The following is a 22,544-nucleotide window of genomic DNA, read 5'->3' as shown; positions in this document are numbered from 1 at the left end:
TTGGAGAAAAAACATAATTAGGTGAAAACAAAATTACAAGAAACTCAAAATCACACGTAATTTCCCCCCTTTTTTTTCCATTTTTGAAAGAAAAAAAAGTCACAGAAACAGGCGCCCTTCAAAAACAATATCCAAAAGTTTCTGTGAACCACTCCAACTTTTTGTAAAACAGTCTGACAATTGATAGCTACTGTCGACCCATTTAACTTTTGCTATTTCCCTTCTGTCCACCATCTGCTTCAAACTTGCGATGTCTATCCTTAACCTTTTTTCATTGACACATTTTGTAGAGTGCACATTTTCCCACAGGGATTTATTGTCAATGTGACATTCAATGGATATGTTACCGAAATCTCCTAATGCCAAAATTTCTGTCAATATCTGAGATATATAAAAGGCTATATCCACCGCCTCTACAAGGCTTAACGTAAGGGTTAAGAGACATCCCAAAGTGCTTTTGACCACTCTCCTTATTTTCTTTGTTTCACACACAAGAGGGCAACATTTACCATTGTTCCCCAAAAGGAAAATTATAAAACCTCCTGCGCTTGAAACACTATCACATAAATTGGCATAGGATGCATCACTATAAACTATGAGTTTCAAGGTCACCTAAAACCAGGAACTTCAAAACACACGCCTGCATTTTTAGTTTGACCAACGCTTTATTTGCTCTTATTATGTCTTCCACTTTGGGACCATTTATTTTTGTACTCAACTCTAAGACATCAAAACTCACGTCCGGTCTAGTCTGTCTGCTTAACCAATTCAGTTGCACAATTATACTTCGCAGTTGCTCTTTTTCCATCTTTGAATGGCTCACCAGGGGAAAGCAGCAGCAGCCAGGTTCATGGCACCGTGGCTGGCTCTGCTGCACAGGAGGGCAGGAAGAAGAATGGCAGGGTTATAGTGTTAGGGGACTTAATCATAAGGGGAATAGACAGGCGGTTCTGCGGACGCAATCGAGACTCCAGGGTGGTACGTTGCCTCCCTGGTGCAAGGGTCAAGGATGTCTTGGAGCGGCTGCAGGACATTCTGGGGAGGGGGGGAGGGGAAGAGTGAACGGCCAGCTGTCGTGGTGCACATAGGCACCAACAATATAGGTAAAAAAAACGGGATGAGGTCTTACAAGCTGAATTCAGGAAGTTAGGATTTAAACTAAAAATTTGGACCTCAATAGATAGTAATCTCAGGATTGCTACCAGTGCCATGAGCTAGTCAGAGTAGGAATGTTAGGATAGATAGGATAAAGGCGTGGCTCGAGAGAGGTGCAAGAGGGAGGGATTCAAATTCCTGGGGCATTGGAACCGGTTCTGGGAGAGGTGTGATGGTCTGCACCTGGGCAGGACTGGAACCGATGTCCTGGGGAGGTGGGTGGGGTGGGGGGTGGAGTTTGCTAGAGCTGTTAGGGAGGGTTTCAACTAATGTGGCAGGGGGATAGGATCCGACATAGGAAGTCGGGGCCAGAAACAAAGAACAGTAAGGGGGAAAGTGTAAGGCAGAGAAGCCATGGTCAAAAATCAAAAAGGGCCACAGTACAGGGTACAGTGACTGAGCAGAGTGTGAAAAGGGAGGTGGCCAATGCAGGATTGAGGGTGTTGTACCTAAATGCGCGCAATATACGGAACAAGGTAAATGGGCTTGTTGCGCACATTGAAATTGGCCAGTACGATGTTGTGGGCATTACAGAGACGTGGCTGCAAGGGGATCAGGGCTGGGATCTAAATATCCCAGGATATATGTCCTATCGAAAGGACAAGCAGATGGGCAAAGGGGACGGGGTTGCATTGTTAGTAAGGAATGAAGTTAACTCGATAGCAAGGAGCGAGGTAGGATCAGAAGGCATAGAATCTCTGGGGGTAGAGTTGAGGAATCGCAAAGGTAAAAGACCCTGATGGGAGTTATGTACAGGCCCCCTAGCAGTAGTCAGGATGTGGGGCAGAAAATATATCAGGAGATAGAAAAGGCATGTAAAAGGCAATATTACAATAATCATGGGGACTTCAATATGCAGATGGACTGGGAAAATCAGGTTGGTAGTGGTTCCCAAGAAACGGAATTTGTGGAATGTCTAAGACAGGGGTGGGCAAACTTTTCCGTGCAAGGGCCACATTCAGAAATTCACAATTTTAAAGGGCCGCATAGTATATTAAGTAAAATAATTACTTCACTCGGTTATGATTCTGGGAGCCTCATATAGAACATAGAACAGTACAGCACAGAACAGGCCCTTCGGCCCTCGATGTTGTGCCGAGCAATGATCACCCTACTCAAGTCAACGTATCCACCCTATACCAGTAAGTAACCCAACAGCCCCCCCCCCCCCCCATTCACCTTAAAAAAAATTTTTTTTTTTTTAAATGTAAAATTTTTTTTTAATGACTTGGTGGGCCGCATAAAGACCTTTGGCGGGCCGCATGCGGCCCGCGGGCTATAGTTTGCCCACCCCTGGTCTAAGAGATGGTTTTTTGGAGCAGCTTGTGAGCCTACTAGGGAACGGGCAATTCTGGATTTGGTGATATGTAATTAGGCAGACTTGATTAGGGAACTTAAGGTGAAGGAACCCTTAGGGAGCAGTGACCACAATATGATAGAATTTACCCTGCAGTTTGAGAGGGAAAAGCTGCAAGCAGATGTAACAGTATTACAATTAAATAAGGGTAATTACAAAGACATGAGGGAGGAGATGGCCAGAGATGATTGGAAAAGGAGCCTAGCAGGGAAGACAGTGGAACAGCAATGGCAGGAGTTTTTGGGGGTTATTAGGGAGTGTAGCCATCTAAGATGGACACTGGGCTACAAAATGGAGAACCGCAAGGAACACAGGGAAAAACAGTCATAGTGAGGACACACAGCTTGCAAAAGACTGTTTTGCATTTTGCACGTACAGAAACCAGTTTCCAAAGAGTTGCAGAGTTTCAGCCAAAGGTGCAAATGGGAAACAGATCTGCATATTAATGAGGTAATCCCGGTCCAGGCTCAGGTACAATAGAAACATTTAAGTATCAATGGATACTTTTCCATAGACGCCCAGACAGAATGGCGCCAAAGCAACCAAAACAAAGAGCCATAGGGACCGCCCCAAACATCGAGAAACAACCCCAGGATAGGGGAATTCGAATGATATCGATTGGGAAAGACCCAATCGATACCTAGCAGGTGAAAGAGCCCACCCCAAGGGGCATGGACGTCTAGGACCTATAAAGAGAAGGTTAAGCACATGACTCGGTCTGTTGCTTCCAGACTCCGGCCCAGATCTGTTGCATCGCATCCTGACTCCAGTTTCATCACCGGCCATTGAGCATCAGCCATCGAACTGTAAGTGCCAACACAACGATCGCTACGTGATCCAGACCTTGCTAGCTCTTGACAACTTTGCCGATCAGAAAGTTACAGACCAAGAACGGGACGAAGGCCTTGCTCCGTGACCTTGCCTGTTCCTGTCTAGATAAGTATTTAGTTGTTTAGTATTAGAAGTAAGTTAGTCTCTTTAGCGTATGCATGAGTATTTATTATATTTGTTATAATAAACACCAATCGTTTGGACTTACTAATCGGTGTATGGATTTATTACTTTGAACCTGACCTTGATATACTTGTGACGGTGTCTCAATACGGCACCTGGCGACTCCGAGCATAATTACACATACAGAGCCATAGTAGTGTTAAGCACACGGCCTTTAAACGGAGGCGTGTTAATCACACTCCAGTAAAATGAGCAACAGGAGGCACAACAGAAATTCATCCCAAGGAGGAGGAAACATGCGAAGTGGAGGACAAGGCATCCATGGCTGATGAGGGATGTCAAGGGCAGTCTAAAGGCTAAAGAAAAAGCATACAAAATGGCGAGGATTAGTGGGAAACCAGAGGATTGGGAAGCCTTTAAAAGCGAGCAGAGGACAACTAAAAATGCAATAAGGGGGAGAAGATGAAGTACGAGTGCAAACTAGCTAGTAATATAAAGGAAGATAGGAAGAGGTTTTTTTCAATACATAAAACGTAAGAGAGAGGCAAAAATAGACATTGGACCACTAGAAAATGTGGCTGGAGAAATAATAATAGGAAACAAAGAAATGGCAGACGAACTGAATAGTTACTTTGCATCAGTTTCACAGTGGAAGACACCAGTGGGATGCCAGAGCTCCAGGAGAACCAGGGGGCAGAGGTGAGTGCAGTGACCATTACTAAGGAGAAGGTTCTGGGGAAACTGAAAGGTCTGAAGGTGGATAAGTCACCTGGACCGGATGGACTACACTCAGGGTCCTAAAAGAGATAGCTGAGGAGATTGTGGAGGCATTAGTGATGATCTTTCAGGAATCACTGGAGGCAGGAAGGGTCCCAGAGAACTGGAAGATGGTGAATGTAACACCAGTGTTTAAGAAGGGAGGGAGGCAGAAGACGGGAAATTCTAGGCCGGTTAGCCTGACTTTGGTCATTGGTAAGATTTTAGACTCTGTAATTAAAGATGAGATTGCAAAGTACTTGGAAGTGCATGGTAAAATAGGACTGAGTCAGCACGGCTTTGTCAAAGGGAGGTCTTGTCTGACAAATCTGTTAGAGTTCTTTGAAGAGGTAACAAACAAGTTAGACAAAGGAGAACCAGTGGACATGATTTATTTAGATTTCCAGAAGGCCTTTGACAAGATGCTGCATAGGAGACTGTTAAATAAGTTAAGAGCTCATGGTGTTCAGGGTATGATCCTGGCATGGATAGAGGATTGGCTGACTGGCAGAAGGCAAAGAGTGGGGATAAAGGGGTCTTTTTCAGGATGGCAGCTGGTGACTAGTGGTGTGCCTCAGGGGTCTGTGCTGGGACCATAACTTTTTACAATATACATTAATAATCTGGAAGAAGGTACTGTTGCTAAGTTTGCAGATGATACAAAGATCAGGAGAGGGACAGGTAGTATTGAGGAAGAAAGGGGGCTGCAGAAAGACTTGGACAAGCTAGGAGAGTAGGCAATGAAATGGCAAATGAAATACAATGTGGAAAAGTGTGAGGTTATGCACTTTGGAAGGAGGAATCTAGGCATAGACTATTTTCTAAATGGGGAAATGCTTCGGAAAGCAGAAGCACAAAGGGACTTGGGAGTCCTTGTTCATGATTCTCTTAAGGTTAATGTGCAGGTTCAGTCGGCAGTTAAGGCAAATGCAATGTTAACATTCATGTCAAGAGGGCTAGAATACAAGACCAGGGATGTACTTCTGAGGCTGTACAAGGCTCTGGTCAGACCCCATTTGGAGTATTGTGAGAAGTTTGGGGAAGTTTGGGCGTTCTCGGGATACAAGTTAAACGTAGGGGAAAGCGAAGTATTGCTGGTGAATGAGTTGGGTCAGTGAGCCAATTTATGGAGGATGCCATTTAAGTTTGCCAGAGACAGACTTAGATACCTGGGAATTCAGGTAGTGAGGGAATGGGCGATTCTTCACAAATGGAATTTAACAAAACTGGTGGACGGAGTTAGGGAGGATCTGAAGAGGTCATATTCCAGACACTCCCGATCTTTATACCGAAGGCCCTCTTTCGGAAACTAGACACAATTATTTCAGACTTTGTACGGGCAGGGAGGGTGCTGAGGGTTAAGAAGACCCTGTTACAGAGGCAGAGGCAGCAGGGAGGGTTGGCGTTGCTGAACCTGCTTCATTACTATTGGGTGGCAATTGTGGAGAAGGCGAGGTGATGGTGGGAAGGAGAGTGAGTAGAATGGGTTAGGATGGAGGAGGAATCCTGAGAGGGGCCCAGTATAAGGGCTATGTTGACGGCAGCATTGCCGATGGCGCCGAGCAGATACTCAGGGAGTCCGGTGGTGCAGTCCATGGTGAAGATCTGGTACCAGCTGAGGAGGCACTTTAGGATAGAGGGGATGTTGGTGTTAATGCTGTTGTGCGAGCAGGTTGGGGGGGGGGGGGAATAGATTGGTGGGGGGGGGGGGGAGGGATAGATGGCACGCATAGGAAGTGGAGAGAACTGGGCCTGGTTAAAGTGAGGGATTTGTATTTGGAGGAAGGGTTTGCCAGTATAGATGAATTGAAGGAGAGGATGGAGCTCCAGAGATGAGGTGAGTTTAGTGACCTGCGGGGAAGATACTTCGCATGAAGGTTTGGAAAGAGTTCCCCAGATTGCCGAGGTACACCCTACTGGAAAGACTGTTGCTTCAGTATGTGGAAGGCAGGGCAGGATCGGAGACAGGTTATACAGGTGGCTGTGAGAACAGGGAGGTAATTAGGTGGTGAAGTGGGAGGGGGAGATAAACTGGGGATATGGAGTGAGGCTCTACGAAGGGTAAATGCAACCTCCTCGTGCGCAAGGTTGAGCCTGATACAGTTCAAGGTCATACACGGGGTACCGGTGACTTGGGCAAGAAAGGGTTCTTTCAGGGGGTGTCGGATGAGTATGAGAAGTGTGGGCGGGGACCAGTGAATCATGCTCATATGTTCTGGGGCTGCAAAAAGTTGGAGAGATACTGGGTGGGTGGGATCCTGGCTAGCAAGGATAGTGGGGGAGGAGGTGAAGCCGGACCCTTTCGTGGCGATATTTGAGATATCGAAGAAGCTGGAGCTGATGTTGTGGCCTTTGCCTCTCTGACTGCCCTGCGATGAATCTTATTGGAGTGGCGGTCAGCAACACCACCTGGGGTAGTGACCTGGCTGGGGGACTTATATAACTTTCTTCAGCTGGAAAAGATCAAATACGAGTTAAGGGGTTCAGTGGAGGGTTTCGAGGCAAGGTGGGGGATATTCGTGACCATGTTTTAGGAGTTGTTCGTTGTGGAGGGGGTGTGGGGAGGGTGAAAAAGGGGGAAAATGTGCACAAACTATATGGTCTTGTTGGGAAGTTTGTTTCACAAATTGGTTATGTGTAGTAACTGTTCACATTTGGAATAAAATTCATTAAAAAAAAACATCACGTGAGCCGTTCATTAGGGGTCCTTCCCGTTAACGATATGGAAATTGGCCTCAATTGGTGTTGATTGAACCTTGCCACATCTCGGCGGGATCCGGAACTCGTCAACGGGTGTGGGCTGGTTAGATGGGAAACTGGTCGGTGCCCGTCGTGGATTCTGATTTAGGCCTCTCCCGCGATCTAAACCGCTCACACGGATTCACATCAGGCACAGCATGGTGGTTAGATCGCACCCAATATGGTAATAAGCTTTGTCTTTCCACTTGGCAAGTCCCATTTTATAATAAACTAATAGTTTTGTTCTTTATTGAAAAAAAAGAGTATGTTCGAGGCAGAGATGGTTGGATATTTAGCCACTAAAGAAATATATGGGGCTAATGGGGGAAGGTAGGATGTCAGGCAGGATCATATTGAATGGTGGAGCAAGGTCCAAGGGTCAAATGGCCAACTCCAGCTCCCATTTCCTATGTTCCCGTGTTCAAAAGGTCAAAATTAGATACACGTTTAAATCCCTGATGTCTGTGGGACAGGAGAAGGTGACAGAGATAGGGAAGGGCAAGGCCATGGAGGAATTTGAACAATAGATAAGAATTTTAAAATCCAGACATTATTCAGTAGGTAGACATTTGTCTGCCAAAGGTAGAGGCTGTAGGCAGTCTGTCTTCAACATATATACTGGGTTTTGTGATCGAATCTAAGTGCAGATTACGTTTCCCTTCCTTCCCTTCCTTCAGCACGACTGAATTTCACTGTTTTATTTTTACACTCGCAGTTTTCCTGGATTGTAATTGTTTCACTCACCTAATCAGTCCATTCGGAAGGTAACAAGTTCCATGACCATTTGAGCGGAATAATCCCAGAAATTTTGCATTCCAATCCATATCTTGGAAAATCAAGTACACAAACTGACCTCGGTGGAAAGCTGAAATCACTATGGCGATGTTACCAGAGGGGTAGCTGGGCAAAGGGTTAAGGAGAATTACAGTACACGGAAGGAAAACAATTCTAGATAATCCTAAATTATCGATGTGCCGCGCATTTCCTTCCATCAATCGCTTGCACCCCTCTCTCGACTCCTTTATTGTCTTTAGATTGCCAGACGGCTTGTCCAACATAGAGTACTGGATCAACAGAAATTCCCTCCAACTAAACATTAGGAAGCCCAAAGCAGCTGTTTTTGCCACCCACCAAAAACTCAATTCCCTGGGCATTGACTCCTCCCCTCCTCCAAGGCTGAAGCAGACTATTCACAACTGTGCTGTCACATCTGACCTCAAGCTAAGCTTCTGAGCAAACATCTGTGCCAACAGTAAGACCACCTATTTCCATCGCTGGAACATTGCCCAATCCCACCTTGGCTCATTTCATCTGCTGCTGAAACCCTAATCCATTTTGTTACATTGTATTACACAAAGCACTTTTCCAACTTCTAGCTTTGACCCATCATAACTCATCCAAAACTCTGAAGCATGTGTCCTTGTTCACACCCAGTTAGTTCTGTTTCCCTATCACCCTCCTGTGCTCCCGGTAATGCCTTAATTTTAAAATTCTCATCCTTGTCTTTGAATTGCCTCACCTTCCCCACCTCATCCTTTTGGAAAGGATACTGAGGGACAGGATATATGCACATTTGGAGGAACAAGGATTAGCTAGTGACAGGAAGCATAGTTTTGTATGGGGAAGGTCATGTCTCACAAACTTAATTGAGTTTCTTGAAGAGGTGACAAAGAAAATTGATGAGGGAAGAGCTGTGAATGTAGTTTATATGGACTTTAGTAAGGTGTTTGACAAGGTCCCACATGGCAGACTGTACAAAAACTAAAATCACATGGGATTTGGGGTGGGCTGGCTAGATGGATACAGAACTGGCTTGGTTATAGAAGACAGGGAGTAATGGTGGAAGGGTGTTTTTTAGAATGGAGATCTATAGCTAGTGGTGTTCCGCAGGGTGCTCTGTTGTTTGTAGTATATATAAATGACCTGGAGGAAAATGTGGGTGGTCTGAGTAGTAAGTTTGCGGATGACACAAAGATTGGCAGAGTTGCTGATAATGTCAAGGATTGTCAGAGGATACAACAGGATATATATAGATTGGAGACTTGGGTACAGAAATGGCGGATGGAGTTGAATCTGGACAAATGCGAGGTGATGCATTTTGAAGGATCAAATTTAGGTAGGAATTATACTGTAAATACAGAATCCTTAAGAACATTAACATACAGAGGGATCTGGGCATGCAGGTCCACAGTTCCCTAAAAGCGGCAACACAGGCATCCAAGGTGATCGAAAGCATATGACATGCTTGCCTCCATCAGCCGGGGCATTGAGTACAGGAGTTGGGAAATCATGTTGCAGCTATACAAAACCTTGGTTAGGCCGCATTTGGAGTATTGTGCGCAGTTCTGGTCACCACATTATCAGAAGGACGTGGAAGCTTTGGAGAGAGAGCAAAGAAGGTTCGCCAGGATGTTGCCTGGTTTCGAGGGTGTTCGCAATGAGGAGAGGTTGAATAGGATTGTTTTCATTGGAATGGCGGAAGCTATGGGGAGACCTGATAAGGTCTACAAAATTATGAGAGGCATAGACAGGGTGGATAGTCAGAGGGTTTTTTCAAGTGTGGAAGTGTCAATTACAGGGGGCACAGGTTCAAGGTGAGAGGGGGAAAGTTTAAGGGAGATGTGCAGGGTACGTTTTTCACGCAGAGTGGTGGGTGCCTGGAAGTGGTGGAAGCAAGCACATTAGCAACATTTAAGAGGAATCTGGATGGGTACATGAACAGGGAGTAAATAGAGGGATATGGACTGAGTAAGGACAGAAGGGTTTTTTTTAGTTAGGGCATCATGATTGACACAGGCTTGGAGGGCCGAAGGGCCTGTTCCTGTGCTGTACTTTTCTTTGTCCTTTGTTAATCTCCTCCAGCCCTACAACCCTCCTGTGCTTCTCGAGTTTTGGTTTCTTGAGAATTCCTGATTTAATCACTGCATCAATGGCATCCGTTCTTTCATTTTCCTGAACCCCAAGTTCTGGAATTCTCTCTCTAAATCCTCCCCTCATCTCTCCTCGTTCAAGATGCCCCATGAGGCCTACCTCTTTAATTAAGTGCTTGGTCATCTGTAGTAATACCTTCTCATATGGTTCAGTGCAAAAGTTTCTTTGACTGTGCTTCTGTGAAGTGCCTTGGGTGACTTCACTGTGTTGAAGGTGCTATATAAATGCAAGTTATTGTTGGTCAGTGATGGGAAAGACCTTCCTTTGGCCATCTTCCAGAAACTTTGAGGCAGGATATTCTGGATGGCACCTGCAAGCTCGCAAAATAATGATATTTTGCAAATAAGCCCTTGAGGGAATCCAACCCATCACTGGAGTTGCCAGTTACAGATCACCCTGGAGTCTCCACGAGCTAATCTCTTTGACACTGCTAGAGATAAACCTGGGAGCAAACATATATATTTTTAAAATGTTTTTCTTTTCACAACTTTCTCTATCAGATATAAAAATATTGTAGATAGCAAGGGGGGAGGGTGCTTAATGAAACAAGCAGGAAGAAGTCCAACCACAGTTGGTAACCCCACCAATCATTCATGGCAGCAAATAACTTATTTAGCAATCGCACATTTGATACATGTGAGAGATGCGAGAGTCGGAAATCCCTCACCAACACAATTAAGGAAAGAAAGACTTGCATTTATATAGCACCTTTCATCCTGCAAAGTGTAATGCTGGAAATACAGCAGCCAACTTGTATTCAGCAAGATCTCTCAAACAGCAATGTGAAAGTGACCAGATACCCTGCTACTGTGAAGTTTTCTTTTAAATTTACCCAATTCATTTTTTCCAATTAAGGGGCAATTTAGCGTGGCCAATCCACCTGCACATCTTTGTGGGGGTGAAACCCACGCAGACACAGGAAGAATGTGCAAACTCCACATGGGCAGTGATCCAGAGCCGGGATCGAACCTGGGACCTCGGCGCCCTGAGGCAGCAATGCTAACCACTGTGCCACCATGCTGCCACCTGCTATTGTGAATTTGATGGAGGGGCAAATATTAATCAGGGCACCGACGATAACTTCCCTGCTCTTCTTCAAAACAGTGGCATGGTATATTTCATGTGCACTTCAGAGAACATTCGGTGTTTTTATTAATGTTTAATCCAAAAGATGGTACCTCCTTCGGCACAGCACCCCCTCAGTAACTGGGGTATCAACCTAGATATATTCTATTCTCAAGTTTCTGGAGTGGGACATGAACCCATGGCTTTCTGACACCAAAACAAAGCTTCACCAACTGAGCCATGCAGAAGAGCTGCCCGCCAAATTATGGGCTGTAGCTATTTGCCAAGTGCAAGGTGACATGAAACAACATCTTTTTGGCATGTTAACAGCTGAGAGAATTATTGGATACAAAACATTACCAGTTCCATCTGGGAACCTAGTGAGAAACTTTTGACCATCAGAGTAATATTTCTCCACGATTCCAGGGGGTCGCTGTGAAAAACAAATACAAAAGCCATCCTATCATGATTTTTTTGTTGCCTCGAGTTTACATTACCCAAAAGGCGAGTGAAGGGTAAATAAATTAGGAACTGACAAAAGTAGCAGAAATCAAATCCAGGCTCTACTCTCTAAAATAACTGAAAGCTATCAAGTGCTAATTTTCCCAGTTCATTTTCTCCTCAATATATAGTGCCTTTGCTGTTCGTGAGCCTGCAGAAACCAGTCCTCATCCGTGAGCACGAGACACCAAGGTGAAAACAGGCTAATCAACTGGAAGAGACATCACCTACCTTGGCTTTCGTACACTTGCACTTTCCAACAGCAGCCACTAGATGGTGATCAGGAGCAGGAGGTCTGGCCAATCTCCCTCACTTTGCCAGCCCCCAGCAGTTTGGTTTGTTATTTGGGAAACACTTTGCCATTTTATCTCTCTCTCTCTCTCTCCATAACCTTTCTTGCCACAGGAGCGGGCTGAGTGTTTGCATCTTGTATTTTTTTTTCCACTTTCACCATACTGGGTGTCAAAAATCGAGCCTGCGTTCTTGGAGCGTAGACACAGTCGAATTTATTAATTCAGTGCCGTTCCTTCGAGTAGAGTAGGATTCCCGCTGTCCGAGATGCACTGCAATAAAGTGGCTCCAGACCAAATTCAAAGTCTGTCTGAGGAATCTCATTCAGGTACACCACACCACTATCTCAGATTGCACTAGCGGTTGCATTCCATAGGCCATAGTGGGAAAGACAATTTGTCAGCAAGTTGTACAGTGGTCAAAAACTACAGAAGTAATGGGGGACTTTAGTTCTGTATGTAGACTGCAATAGTTATAGTTAGTTGGTAGATAGTTTCTGAAGTGTGTAATCTGGAGAATGCTATGAATCTGCCCAATGAGGAAGAGCACATTGCCGGTTTTGGGAATGAGGTGGTTTGAGTAGGTCTGGTGGCAATAGGGGAACATTTTGGTGTTCTGTGACCATAGTATCCTTAGCTATGGCTTTGCTTCTGGAAAAGATTCGAAACAAACCTGTTGGACTTTAACCTGGTGTTGTAAAACTTCTTACTGTTCGGGAAAAGGACAAGGAGCAAGCTAGAGCAAGAAAAAATAATTGGTGCAAGGTCACTTTCAGCAGGGCCAGGCCCCAGGTATATCGGAATGTAACTGGGCATTGGCTGGCTTTCAGGACCAGGTAGTTCTAGTACAGTTGAAGTGTATTCCATAAGGGAGGGCAATGTAGGGCAAACATATCCAGAGCTTCCTGGATGACAAGGAGAGGTACTGAGCAGCAATGGGTGCACATGGCAGATGTCAGGTTGATAAAACAGGCTGAATATAGAAAGTTCAGAGGGACAGTGAAAAAAGAAATGAGAGAGAAAAAGAGAGGAAGAGAAGGGACTAGCAACTAACTTAAAATGGAATAAATGTAAAAAGTCTTTGATAAATATAAAAAGAGTAAAAAGCTGGTAAGAGGAGGGGTGGAATAGGTTAGGGACCAAATAGGAGATCTACGCCTGGAGGCAGCGGGTCAGGCTGACTACTAAATGTATACTTCATATCTATCTTTAGCAAGGAAGATTCTGCCAGAGCCATGTTGAAAGAGGAGGTAATGGAGATACTGGATGAGTTGAAAGTCAATAGAGAGTTATTCGATAAACATGTGCCTGGGTGGAGGTGGGAACTGGGACTACAGGCACCGTCCCTTCTTGGCTCGTCGTAGCATCGCTCACTTGCTCTTCGTCACTCGAGACTACGATGTTCTCTGCTTGTGACGATCCAGACATTGGGTCATCTTGGTCAAATTCAAGAATGTGAATTTGATAAAAAGACTGCACTTAAAGTCGGTAAGTCATCAGAAGCAGATGGAATGCATCTGAGGATGGTGAGGGAGCCACAATTTTCCAATCTTCCTGAGGTATGGGGTAGGGTGTGCCACAGGATTCGAGAACTGTAAATGTTGCATATTCGTTCAAAAAAGGGAGCAGGGATAAACCCAGTAAACTGCATGTCAGTTTCTTTGATCTGTGTTGGGAAAGCTTTTGGATATTACAAAGGGACAAAATTAACATGTTACTTAGACCAGGGGTTTTCAAACTTAGGGTCACGACCCACAGGTGGGTCGGGGATGGGTGTCGGGAGGGTCGTGGAGCAATCAGTTGTGGCGTTCTCTATCGTGGGAAGAAGTTCCCAATTGCAGTTCCCGATTGGTTACGGTGTTTGAGGGGGCGGGCGGCGCGAGGCTCGGCTGTGTGCTGCTCACTGAGCGCAGAGTGTTGGGGGGGGGGGGGGGGGTGGAGGATGGGTTGATAGGTGTCCACGTGGACGCGATGCTAACAGTGGCGGCCCCAGCTTGGAGCTCCGCTCTGGTGCTCGTCCTTTGCGCGCTGCTCTGCTCGGCTCGTCCCCTGCTACCGATCGGCAGTACGCAGCCTGCGGTTACTTGGTCAATCCGTTCAACGGCCGGCACAACATCCGTTGGCAGTCCCACGATGGTAAGTACTGGTCGGGAAGTGGTGTGTGACTGGGGTGGATACAGTGAGAGAAAGATTTCTAAGAATACTGATTAAACAAGGCCAGTCAAGGGGGCTGACATACGTGAACACTGGAAGAAACCTACAGTCATCACTTTGTGTTGACACACTCTGGAAACCAGGAAGTCAAAGCCTTTGGTGAGAATGGAGCAGGAGGTGACTTGGATGTTTGGATAGTGCAATGCAGTGGAACCAGTAATAAATAGTGTGGCATGATGTGTGTTTGACAAGTTACTTCATCTCCTCTAGTTTGTAAAGTAAGAACAAGATCCTACTTTTTTTTATAATTGGTTATATTTCTAAAGAAATGGGAATATATTTAAATCAAAGTGTGTATCTAAATATAAGGTTGCACATGTTCAACTGAAGTTAATTTAATTTTTAGCAGTAAAAAGTCATAAATTTGGAAAAATTAGGTATTAGAAATAAAGTTTCAAAGGAAATAAAAGAATGCCGTCGTGACCGGTCGTTAAATATGAATGATGAGTCTTTCTGCCAGGGGCAGCGGTAGAAAGAAGGTCATGCATTCGGCACGTCAATGTTTTGGGTTCAACATCATAGAGGTGAGATTATTCCATTATGTAGCTTCAAGTAAGCAAGCGACAGGACTGTGTGAAGAACTGACAATGTGTCATTTTGTAATAAGGTAGAGAGGGCTAGAGATACAAAGAGAACAGGATCTCACAACTAAATTTGCTGGAGAGAGCTTCACAAATGAGTCCATGGTAGGACAAGGCAGTGCTGGTGTGAGCTGTATCCCGAGCTACACGGCCTCTGGTGAACAAACAATTAAGAAGAACCTGAAATCGGGAACAAAGCAGTGTAAAGTTGATTTCTTGAGGTATGGCACTAATTGTGCCAATGCAAATCAGGATGCAAAGCCCATGTGTGTTATATGCAGGGAAGTGCTGACAAATGAAGTTTAAAACCGTAAAATCTTCAAAGGCATTCGAAGACTAAGCATGGCGAGTACGAGGACAAACCTCTTGACTTTTTTCAAAGCATGCAGCAAGAACTTAAAACTAGCTGAAGTCCTGAGCTGAAATGTAACATTGAATGACGAAGCAAGAGATATCGTGAGGACCAAGCAGGCCCACCTGCCACATTAAATGTAAACGATAATGGTATGTCACGACGGCCATCCGGCATGGGTCGCTAACGTCAGCTGGCATGTCTCATGAACGTTGGCTGGAATGCGTCCTGAAGATACGCGGTTGGTAAAAGTGAGTCCCGGGAAAAAAAGTTTGAAAAACACTGACTTAGACAAATGTGGACTAATTACAAAAAGCATTTGTTAAAGCCAAGTGGGATTTTACAAAATTGAGATTTAGTAACTTAAAAGAAAGGGCTTATGAGGATAATAATACGAGGATATTATGAGGATAGTAATAATTATGAGGATAATAAGGGGCTGTTTAGCACAGGGCTAAATCGCTGGCTTTTAAAGCAGGCCAGCAGCACGGTTCGATTCCCGTACGAGTCTCCCCGTACAGGCGCCGGAATGTGGCGACTAGGGACTTTTCACAGTAACTTCATTTGAAGTCTACTTGTGACAATAAGCGATTTTCATTTTCATTTCATAATAATGTTGTGTACATAGGTTTTCAAAAGGTGTTTCAAAAAGTTCCACTTAATAGGCTTTCCCGCAAAGTTGGAAGACCATAGAATAAAGGAGACAGAGGCCAGTGGATAAGAAACTAGCTGAAGGATAGGAAACAGAAAGTAGCGTTGAAAGGCTGTTTTTAAGGTATACATTGGGTTCCCCACTAGAACCACTCCTTTTCTTGATCTTTGTTAATGCCCTAGATCCTGGGCCGAGACTTGGATGTTCAGGGCACAATTTTGAAATTTGCAGATGACACAAAACTTGAGAGCATTGCAAACAGTGAGCAGGATAGTGCTGGACTTCAAAAGGCCAAATTGGTTTATTTTAAACTGAAAATAAAGCCGCTACCATGGCACAGAAAACAAACATCCCAGCCCAGGACTATCAGGGATGGTCGGTCCGAGCCTTGCTAGTGGGATGAGCTAGCTCTCCCAGTCTTCTCCTCTTTCCCCTCTTCAGTTTGAGAACATGATATGCAGTTTCATATGTTTCTTGCTTTTGTGTTTTGGCTCAGCAGCCTCCAGGGTAGTGTTGGTTTTTGCCGTGTCCTCAGAGATCTGCAGAGTTTCAGCTATACCCTGAAGGGCCGTCGCATCATCTTTGGTGGTATGACCATGCCCACTACTGCGGCCTCACCAACATGTGCCTGGGTGGAGGTTGGAACTGAGACTACAGGCACCGCCCCTTCTTGGCTCGCCGGAGCATCGCTCACTTGCTCTTCGTCACTCGAGATCACGATGCTCTCTGCTTGTGACGATCCAGACATTGGGTCATCTTGGTCAAGTTCAAGAATGTGCGAGTGATCTGTTGAGCTGCATATTAAATAATACTGATAATAGTAATAATAATAATTACTTATTGTCATAAGTAGGCTTCAATGAAGTCACTGTGAAAAGCCCCTAATCGCCACATTCCGGCACCCTGTTCAGGGAGGCCGGTACGGGAATTGACCCCGCGCTGATGGTCTTGTTCTGCATTACAAGTCAGCTATTTAGCCCACTGTGCTAAACCAGCCCCTACATGTTGAGATTGTCATCAGCTCTTTCTCTGGGTCAGTCTTGGAGTTGCCTACTACTGCAACATCCGAGTTGCTGCCATCACAGTCATCATCGTTGTCTTCCCATTCATCGTCAGTGTTGTTGAAGACCTGGAACAAGTCACCACGTACTTCTGAGGCCAGTTTTTCCAACATCAGGATGACGTGTTCCGTTTCTGACTCGGTCAGTTGCTGATCTTCCATGGTATCAGCAGCTTCTATTTATGGATGTGCCATCTCCAATCTCCCGCTCATCTCAGTGTCATATAACATTGCAGACGGAATTATGTGTTCATGTAGGAGGCCGCCGAGTTCAAAGTCAGCCTTAAGTTTGGCTGCAGAACTTTGGTTTAACATTCCACGCTGTGGAACTCCAAGAGGACTGAAGAAATGAAAGAACAATTCATTTGGTATAGTTTTTGTAACTGTTCCGTGAGCGCTTCGGCCTTTGTGCTTCGGTTTGGTTTTGATTGTTCTCATTGTTACCTTTTTGCCCTCCCTCCAATCAATTTTGCAGCTTATGCATCCTATGATTTGAGGTTCTTCAAAAGGATGATGGGAGCGGTTGCCAATCCAACTGATACACTTTCGTGATCACCTCATTTGTGAAATACTCATTGGGCTCGAACTTAAACTCCAGAGTGAAGCTCCACGGCTTCCCATGCTCTTTCCATTTAACATTCACTTCTCGCAGATGCTTTAATATGGGCTCATTATGCTCCTGTATCATGCCATCAAGCTCATGCATGTTCTTGAAGACTGTTCAGGGGCTGGTTTAGCACAGTGGGCCAAACAGATGGCTTGTAAGGCAGAACAAGGCCAGCAGCGCGGGTTCAATTCCCGCACAGGCGCCAGAATGTGGCGACTAGGGGCATTTCACAGTGACTTCATTGGAGCCTACTTGTGACAATAAGCGATTATTATTAATCAGAATAGCGGAATACTTGCTGGCTGCTCCGTCTCCTCGTCTGAATTGTTGTCCCCCCCCCCCCCCCGGATTTCTGCCGCATCCTCATAAACCGTGCACATTCTATCATCTTGCAAGGATCTGAAGTATTCAGCTGGACAGCCGCCCTCTGGGATACACAGTCGCTCAACCAAATTCAGGGATTCACACACATCTGCTCCTAGGATGGACTCATGATTTGTGTTCACAATCGAGAATGGCACAAAATGTCTTTTATTGTGCACCCAACTCTTCCAGGTCACATTCCCCCCATTGTCTCAAACTCATTTCCACTGTAGTCGAGTAGCGTCCTTGGCCGGGTTGCAACTGTTGGCATCACCCGCAAACCGTGCAGATCACGCAAACTGAGGAGGTTTGCTTTTGTTCCTGTGCCAAGTTTACACTTCACCATCGTCTCATTTAACCACACTGGAATGGTCCATCTGTTTTCGATGGTGTCAGCAGGGCTATGACTATCATTGCAGTCGGTCACCAAAATGTCCGTCTCGCTTAGTGTTGGATTCAAAGTGCCTGTGGCTGAGATCGAATCCACGAAGAACAAGTCACTAAGGGGCATCTCATTAGCTGCATTTACCGACCACGATTGGTCGAGTGATCTACTGTGGACCTCTGAAGAACGCATGGAGCACTGTTTCACCAAATGGCCAACATGGCTGAGTCTGAAGCAAACTCTTTCAAAGGCCGGACATTTCCGTCGCCCATGTTTTAAAAAAAAATTTAGATTACCCAATTATTTTTTCCAATTAAGGGGCAATTTAGCGTGGCCAATCCACCTACTCTGCACATTTTTGGGTTGTGGGGGCGAAACCCACGCAGACACGGTGAGAATGTGCAAACTCCACACGGACAGTGACCCAGAGCCGGGATCGAACCTGGGACCTCAGCGCCGTGAGGCGGTTGTGCTAACCACTAGGCCACCGTGCTGCCTGGGCCATGTTGAGTGCCACACTTCTGGCACAAGATGGCGGAAGGGGCTTGTCACCCAAAACGGCCATCCGCATCGAGACCACATTTCTTAATGATGTGCGTCACAGCAATAATGACGCTGGCATCTTCCTCTGAGTTGGCACCAAAATTAAGTGAGCAAAGGGCAGTGTTTCACACGACACAAGACACATTTCAGTGTGGCGGTCTGATTGAAGTCCGTCTTTCTGGGTACACGTACTAACTATATTACGTTCACATGCTTTGCCATTTTTAATTGAACAGTACCGTTCAAAGTATTTTAATGCTTCATCATAGCTTCTGTTCTGGCAAAGGTATTATATAGTTCTGCTGCCTGAAGACCTACTGCCGCTAACAGCAATGCAAGAAACCTGTCTTCAGGCTGTGCCTAGAGCTAAAAGGTAGAGTCGGAATTGCTGCTTAAAGAAGCGCCAATTTCTTTTCTATGTTAACCATGAACCAGAGCTGGAGGGGCCCCCTTATTAGGTCCATCCTCTTTTAGAGCATTGAGTCGCCTCAGGTTGCAGTTCACCAGATCGGTCTCAGCCGAATGCCCAATGTTGTCACTGCCATCGTTTTTAAAAAATCTTCAGCACTCGTGGTACCACGCTGTATTTGATGTTCTATGCCATGCTAAGGGATCCACCAAACAAGGAGACTTGTCCAAACCAGGATCTTTATTGAATCACCCGTGGTAAGATAGCGATCTGTTAAGTGCAAGTTATCATGAAGTTCCTTTGTACTCTTCTGGAACTATACCTAGCACGACTGTTCACCTGTATATCTTACTACCATCTCATAACCATCTGGTGATGGCCAGATGTGTCTCTCTTGAGATGGAAGTCCATCGTCACATGACCACAGTCTTGAGACCGCATGGTGCATCTGCACCGCCAGCTGCTGGTTGGAGGTTGCATAGCATCCATCTAGATATTGCTTACAGGCATATCACCACATTCACATTGTGCAATGGAATTCTGTGTGATGAAATTCTGACCATCCCAATTGCTTTTCTGGATTTATTTACAGCCCCCCCCCTCCCCCAATCCCCACCTGTAAAGCAACATCTCTAACAGGCTGTCTGCGGATGCCCTTAGGTGTCAACAGCTTGCCGGTTCAATTTTTAAAAAAATTGTTGTTGAAAATTTAAAGTACCCAATTATTTTTTTCCAATTAAGGGGCAATTTAGCTTGGTCAATTCACCTACCCTGCACATCTTTTTGGGTTGTGGGGTGAGACCCACACAGAAATGGGGAGAACGTGCAAACTCCATATGGGCAGTGGCCCGGGGCCGGGATCGAACCAGGTCCTCGGCACCGTGAAGCACCAATGCTAACCACTGTGCCACCGTGCTGCCCTGGGTTCCATTATAATGAGGTCCAGAGCTCACCATTAGCTATGACTCAGGCCCGTACTTCAGGTGCAAAGACTGTTCCCTGCATCCCCCATATGCCTGAATTTGGGCAGAGAAGGGTTGTTAAGCTGCTGCAATCAGGTCCCTCAAGAGCGGAGGTGTTTGAATCCACATCCTTCTTAGAGACAACAGTGGTACCCCAAGTTCGAACAATTGGGATGTAGGAGCTGGGAGCACCAATGGTTTTCAATTTGAATGAAGTGGTTAGAGAAACCTGCCTCACCTTGGGTTCTTTGTAGGATTCCGCACTGGGAATGAAAATTGAGAGATCTTCAGGTTTCGTAAGGACAGGCAATGGTCTTAACGTCCAACCTTGTTTCTTACAGTATTCCGATGACAGTCTGTATGAGATGGTCTTTAAGTGAGCTGAAATAAACACAAAATAAACAACAAAAACAAATTACTACAGCTGTTGGAATCGGAAACAAAACAGAAAACACTGGACAATCTCAGCAGGTCTGATAGCATCTGTGGAAAGAGAAGGGAGTTCACGTTTCAAGTCTGGATGTCTCTCTATCAAAGCAGAATGAACGAATGGGCCAAATATAATGACCAGAATTTTATGTTGTTTGGGTGGGCGCTCGACCTGGAAATGGGTGGAATTGGGCGAGAAGACATCGGGCATGTATCCACACATCATTGTGTCTAGGTCATCATTGAGCTGCACACTATTTGGGTCGGAAGGTGTGTACGAGAGTCGGATGTGCGTCCGCCAATGGGCAATTTAGCCCATTGAGGCATCGATTAAACCTAATTTTACATCGTCCCATCTGCTTTTCCAGTTGGCGGATGAGCATTTTAGCAAAGGAAAAATATCTGGCACAAATGCGTGAAATGGAAAGTCTAATTTTGTCATCACAGAATCTTTTTTTGGCCCTAGTTGCTGACATGAGAACTTCAGTTGGTACGGTACTATGTGCCATCCAGCTCATCGCCGAGTAATAGGCTGGTTCACTCATGGGTTCAGATCCGTTTGGTGTTCCAATATTACACACGGTTACATTGGATATGTGGCACTGAAACTGGCCATTTGGCGCAACCAGTCTACATTGGCACTCATACTTCATTAGCGTCTGTTCCTGTCCCTCATCTAAATCTAAAATCTATCGTTGTAACCCTTCTCTCTCATTTGCTTGCGAAGCTGCCCCTTAAATACATTACTTCAGGCACCCTCTGTGGTTGCGAGTTCGACAATCTCACCACTCTTTGGGTGAAGAAATTTCTTCTGAATTCCCGATTGGATTTCTAGTTGACAACCTCTTATTGACGGCCTCTAGTTGTGTCCTTCCCCATGAGAGGAAACATTCTCTCGGTATTCACTCTCTCAGAATTTTAAACACCTTTATTGGATAACCCCCTCAGCCTCTTCTTTTCAGGAAATGGTACCCAGCCTGTCAATCCTTTCCTGATGCGTACATCCACACATTACTGATATCATCTTCTGCACCTCCATGTCCTCTTCATCATATGGTGAACAGAATTGCATAGGATTACATGGGAAATATGCTCTAACTTTAACTGTGCTCTAACCAAGGCTCAACACAGATTTAGTACAACTTGTCTACTTTTAAATTCTATCCCTCTAGGAATAAAGCCTTGTGCTCGCTATGCTTTATTTATAGCCTTGTTAACCTGAAGAGCATTGCAACTAATTTCCTGGTCCTGAATTCAGCCCAGTTGAGGGAGGGCATGGAGGAGGGGTCGTGGTGTGAGGTGCTCCGGAGAGTGAATGCCTCAACCTCATGCATGAGGTTGGAACTGATACAGTTGAAGGTGGTGTATAGGGCACACTGCACGAGGACAAGGATGAGCTGACTCTTTGAGGGAGTGGAGGATGTTTGTGAACGTTATGGGAGGAGCCCGCAAATCACGTTCATATGTTGTGGTCCTGTCCAAAACCGGAGGGGTTCAGACCAGCCGGGGTTGGAAGCGGATGTGGAGTCAGATGTCCTAGCCTTCACCTCGCTGATCGCCCGAAGGCGGTTCCTGTTGGAATGAAGGTCAGCTTCTCCGTCGTGTGCCTTGGCGTGGCAGGGGGCAACCCGCTTGAGTTTTTTATTGGTTTCTCGCCACGCTACGGCAAGATTCCAATTTCACTGATGGGAGCTGGCCATTTGAATCGCAAACTGTTTGGCACCCGGCATTGTTCCTGTTTTTGGCCTCTCCCACTATTCACTTGCCTCGTTATGCTTGAGCGCGAGTGTAACGAGGCTGGAAGATGGCGCCCAAAGTGTCATTTTGGGCAGGTTTGATGGGGTGTTTGTCACCAGCTTTTTGGGTGAGATCCAAACTGCTATTCAGCCACACTTCGGTCATTTTTCTGGGCCTTTGGGAGTTTCTCCCCAGTCAAGATCACACTTAGAAATGTTTTCAACACTGGGGAGTTGAATTCGTCAGAAAAACCAGCTCCTTCTTGAAAGGGTGCCCCGATCTTTAAGTGAATTTGAGGGTCCCCTATGCCTCCCATCCATGTGCAATGTCACACTCTGCACACATGGGCATAACCCCCACCCCCCTATGTGAGGATATCCTGCTATCGCGTCGCTGAGGGCCCCCTACCTTTTCAGGCCTCCTCATCCCCCTGTTTGGGCCCTCCACCCCTTCAGGAATTGCCAACCTTCACTCCCCAACCTTTATTAGGCCCCTTCATAAC

The 22,544-nt window shown here is 45.6% G+C and overlaps 1 protein-coding gene across 6 annotated transcripts in view; it reads right to left on the bottom strand.

Moving 5' to 3' along the window:
* Positions 1-22,544, bottom strand: part of LOC119969277 (glutamate-rich protein 6-like) — a 108,118-nt gene that overhangs the window by 17,984 nt on the left and 67,590 nt on the right. For 4 of the 6 annotated variants that reach the window (XM_038802680.1, XM_038802683.1, XM_038802682.1 and 1 more), the window contains 3 exons: positions 20,115-20,257; positions 11,308-11,390; positions 7,706-7,861 (listed from right to left, as the gene is read on the bottom strand). In XM_038802680.1, coding sequence (XP_038658608.1) covers positions 7,706-7,861; positions 11,308-11,390; positions 20,115-20,257 — 382 coding nt within the window. The remainder of the gene's footprint in view (positions 1-7,705; positions 7,862-11,307; positions 11,391-20,114; positions 20,258-22,544) is intronic. The other 2 variants (XM_038802685.1, XM_038802686.1) reach the window with 1 other exon arrangement.

This window comes from Scyliorhinus canicula, chromosome 7, assembly GCF_902713615.1.
Source record: "Scyliorhinus canicula chromosome 7, sScyCan1.1, whole genome shotgun sequence".
In the NCBI taxonomy this organism is placed as follows: Eukaryota; Metazoa; Chordata; class Chondrichthyes; order Carcharhiniformes; family Scyliorhinidae; genus Scyliorhinus; species Scyliorhinus canicula.
This window is presented reverse-complemented; position numbering and strand designations above follow the sequence as displayed.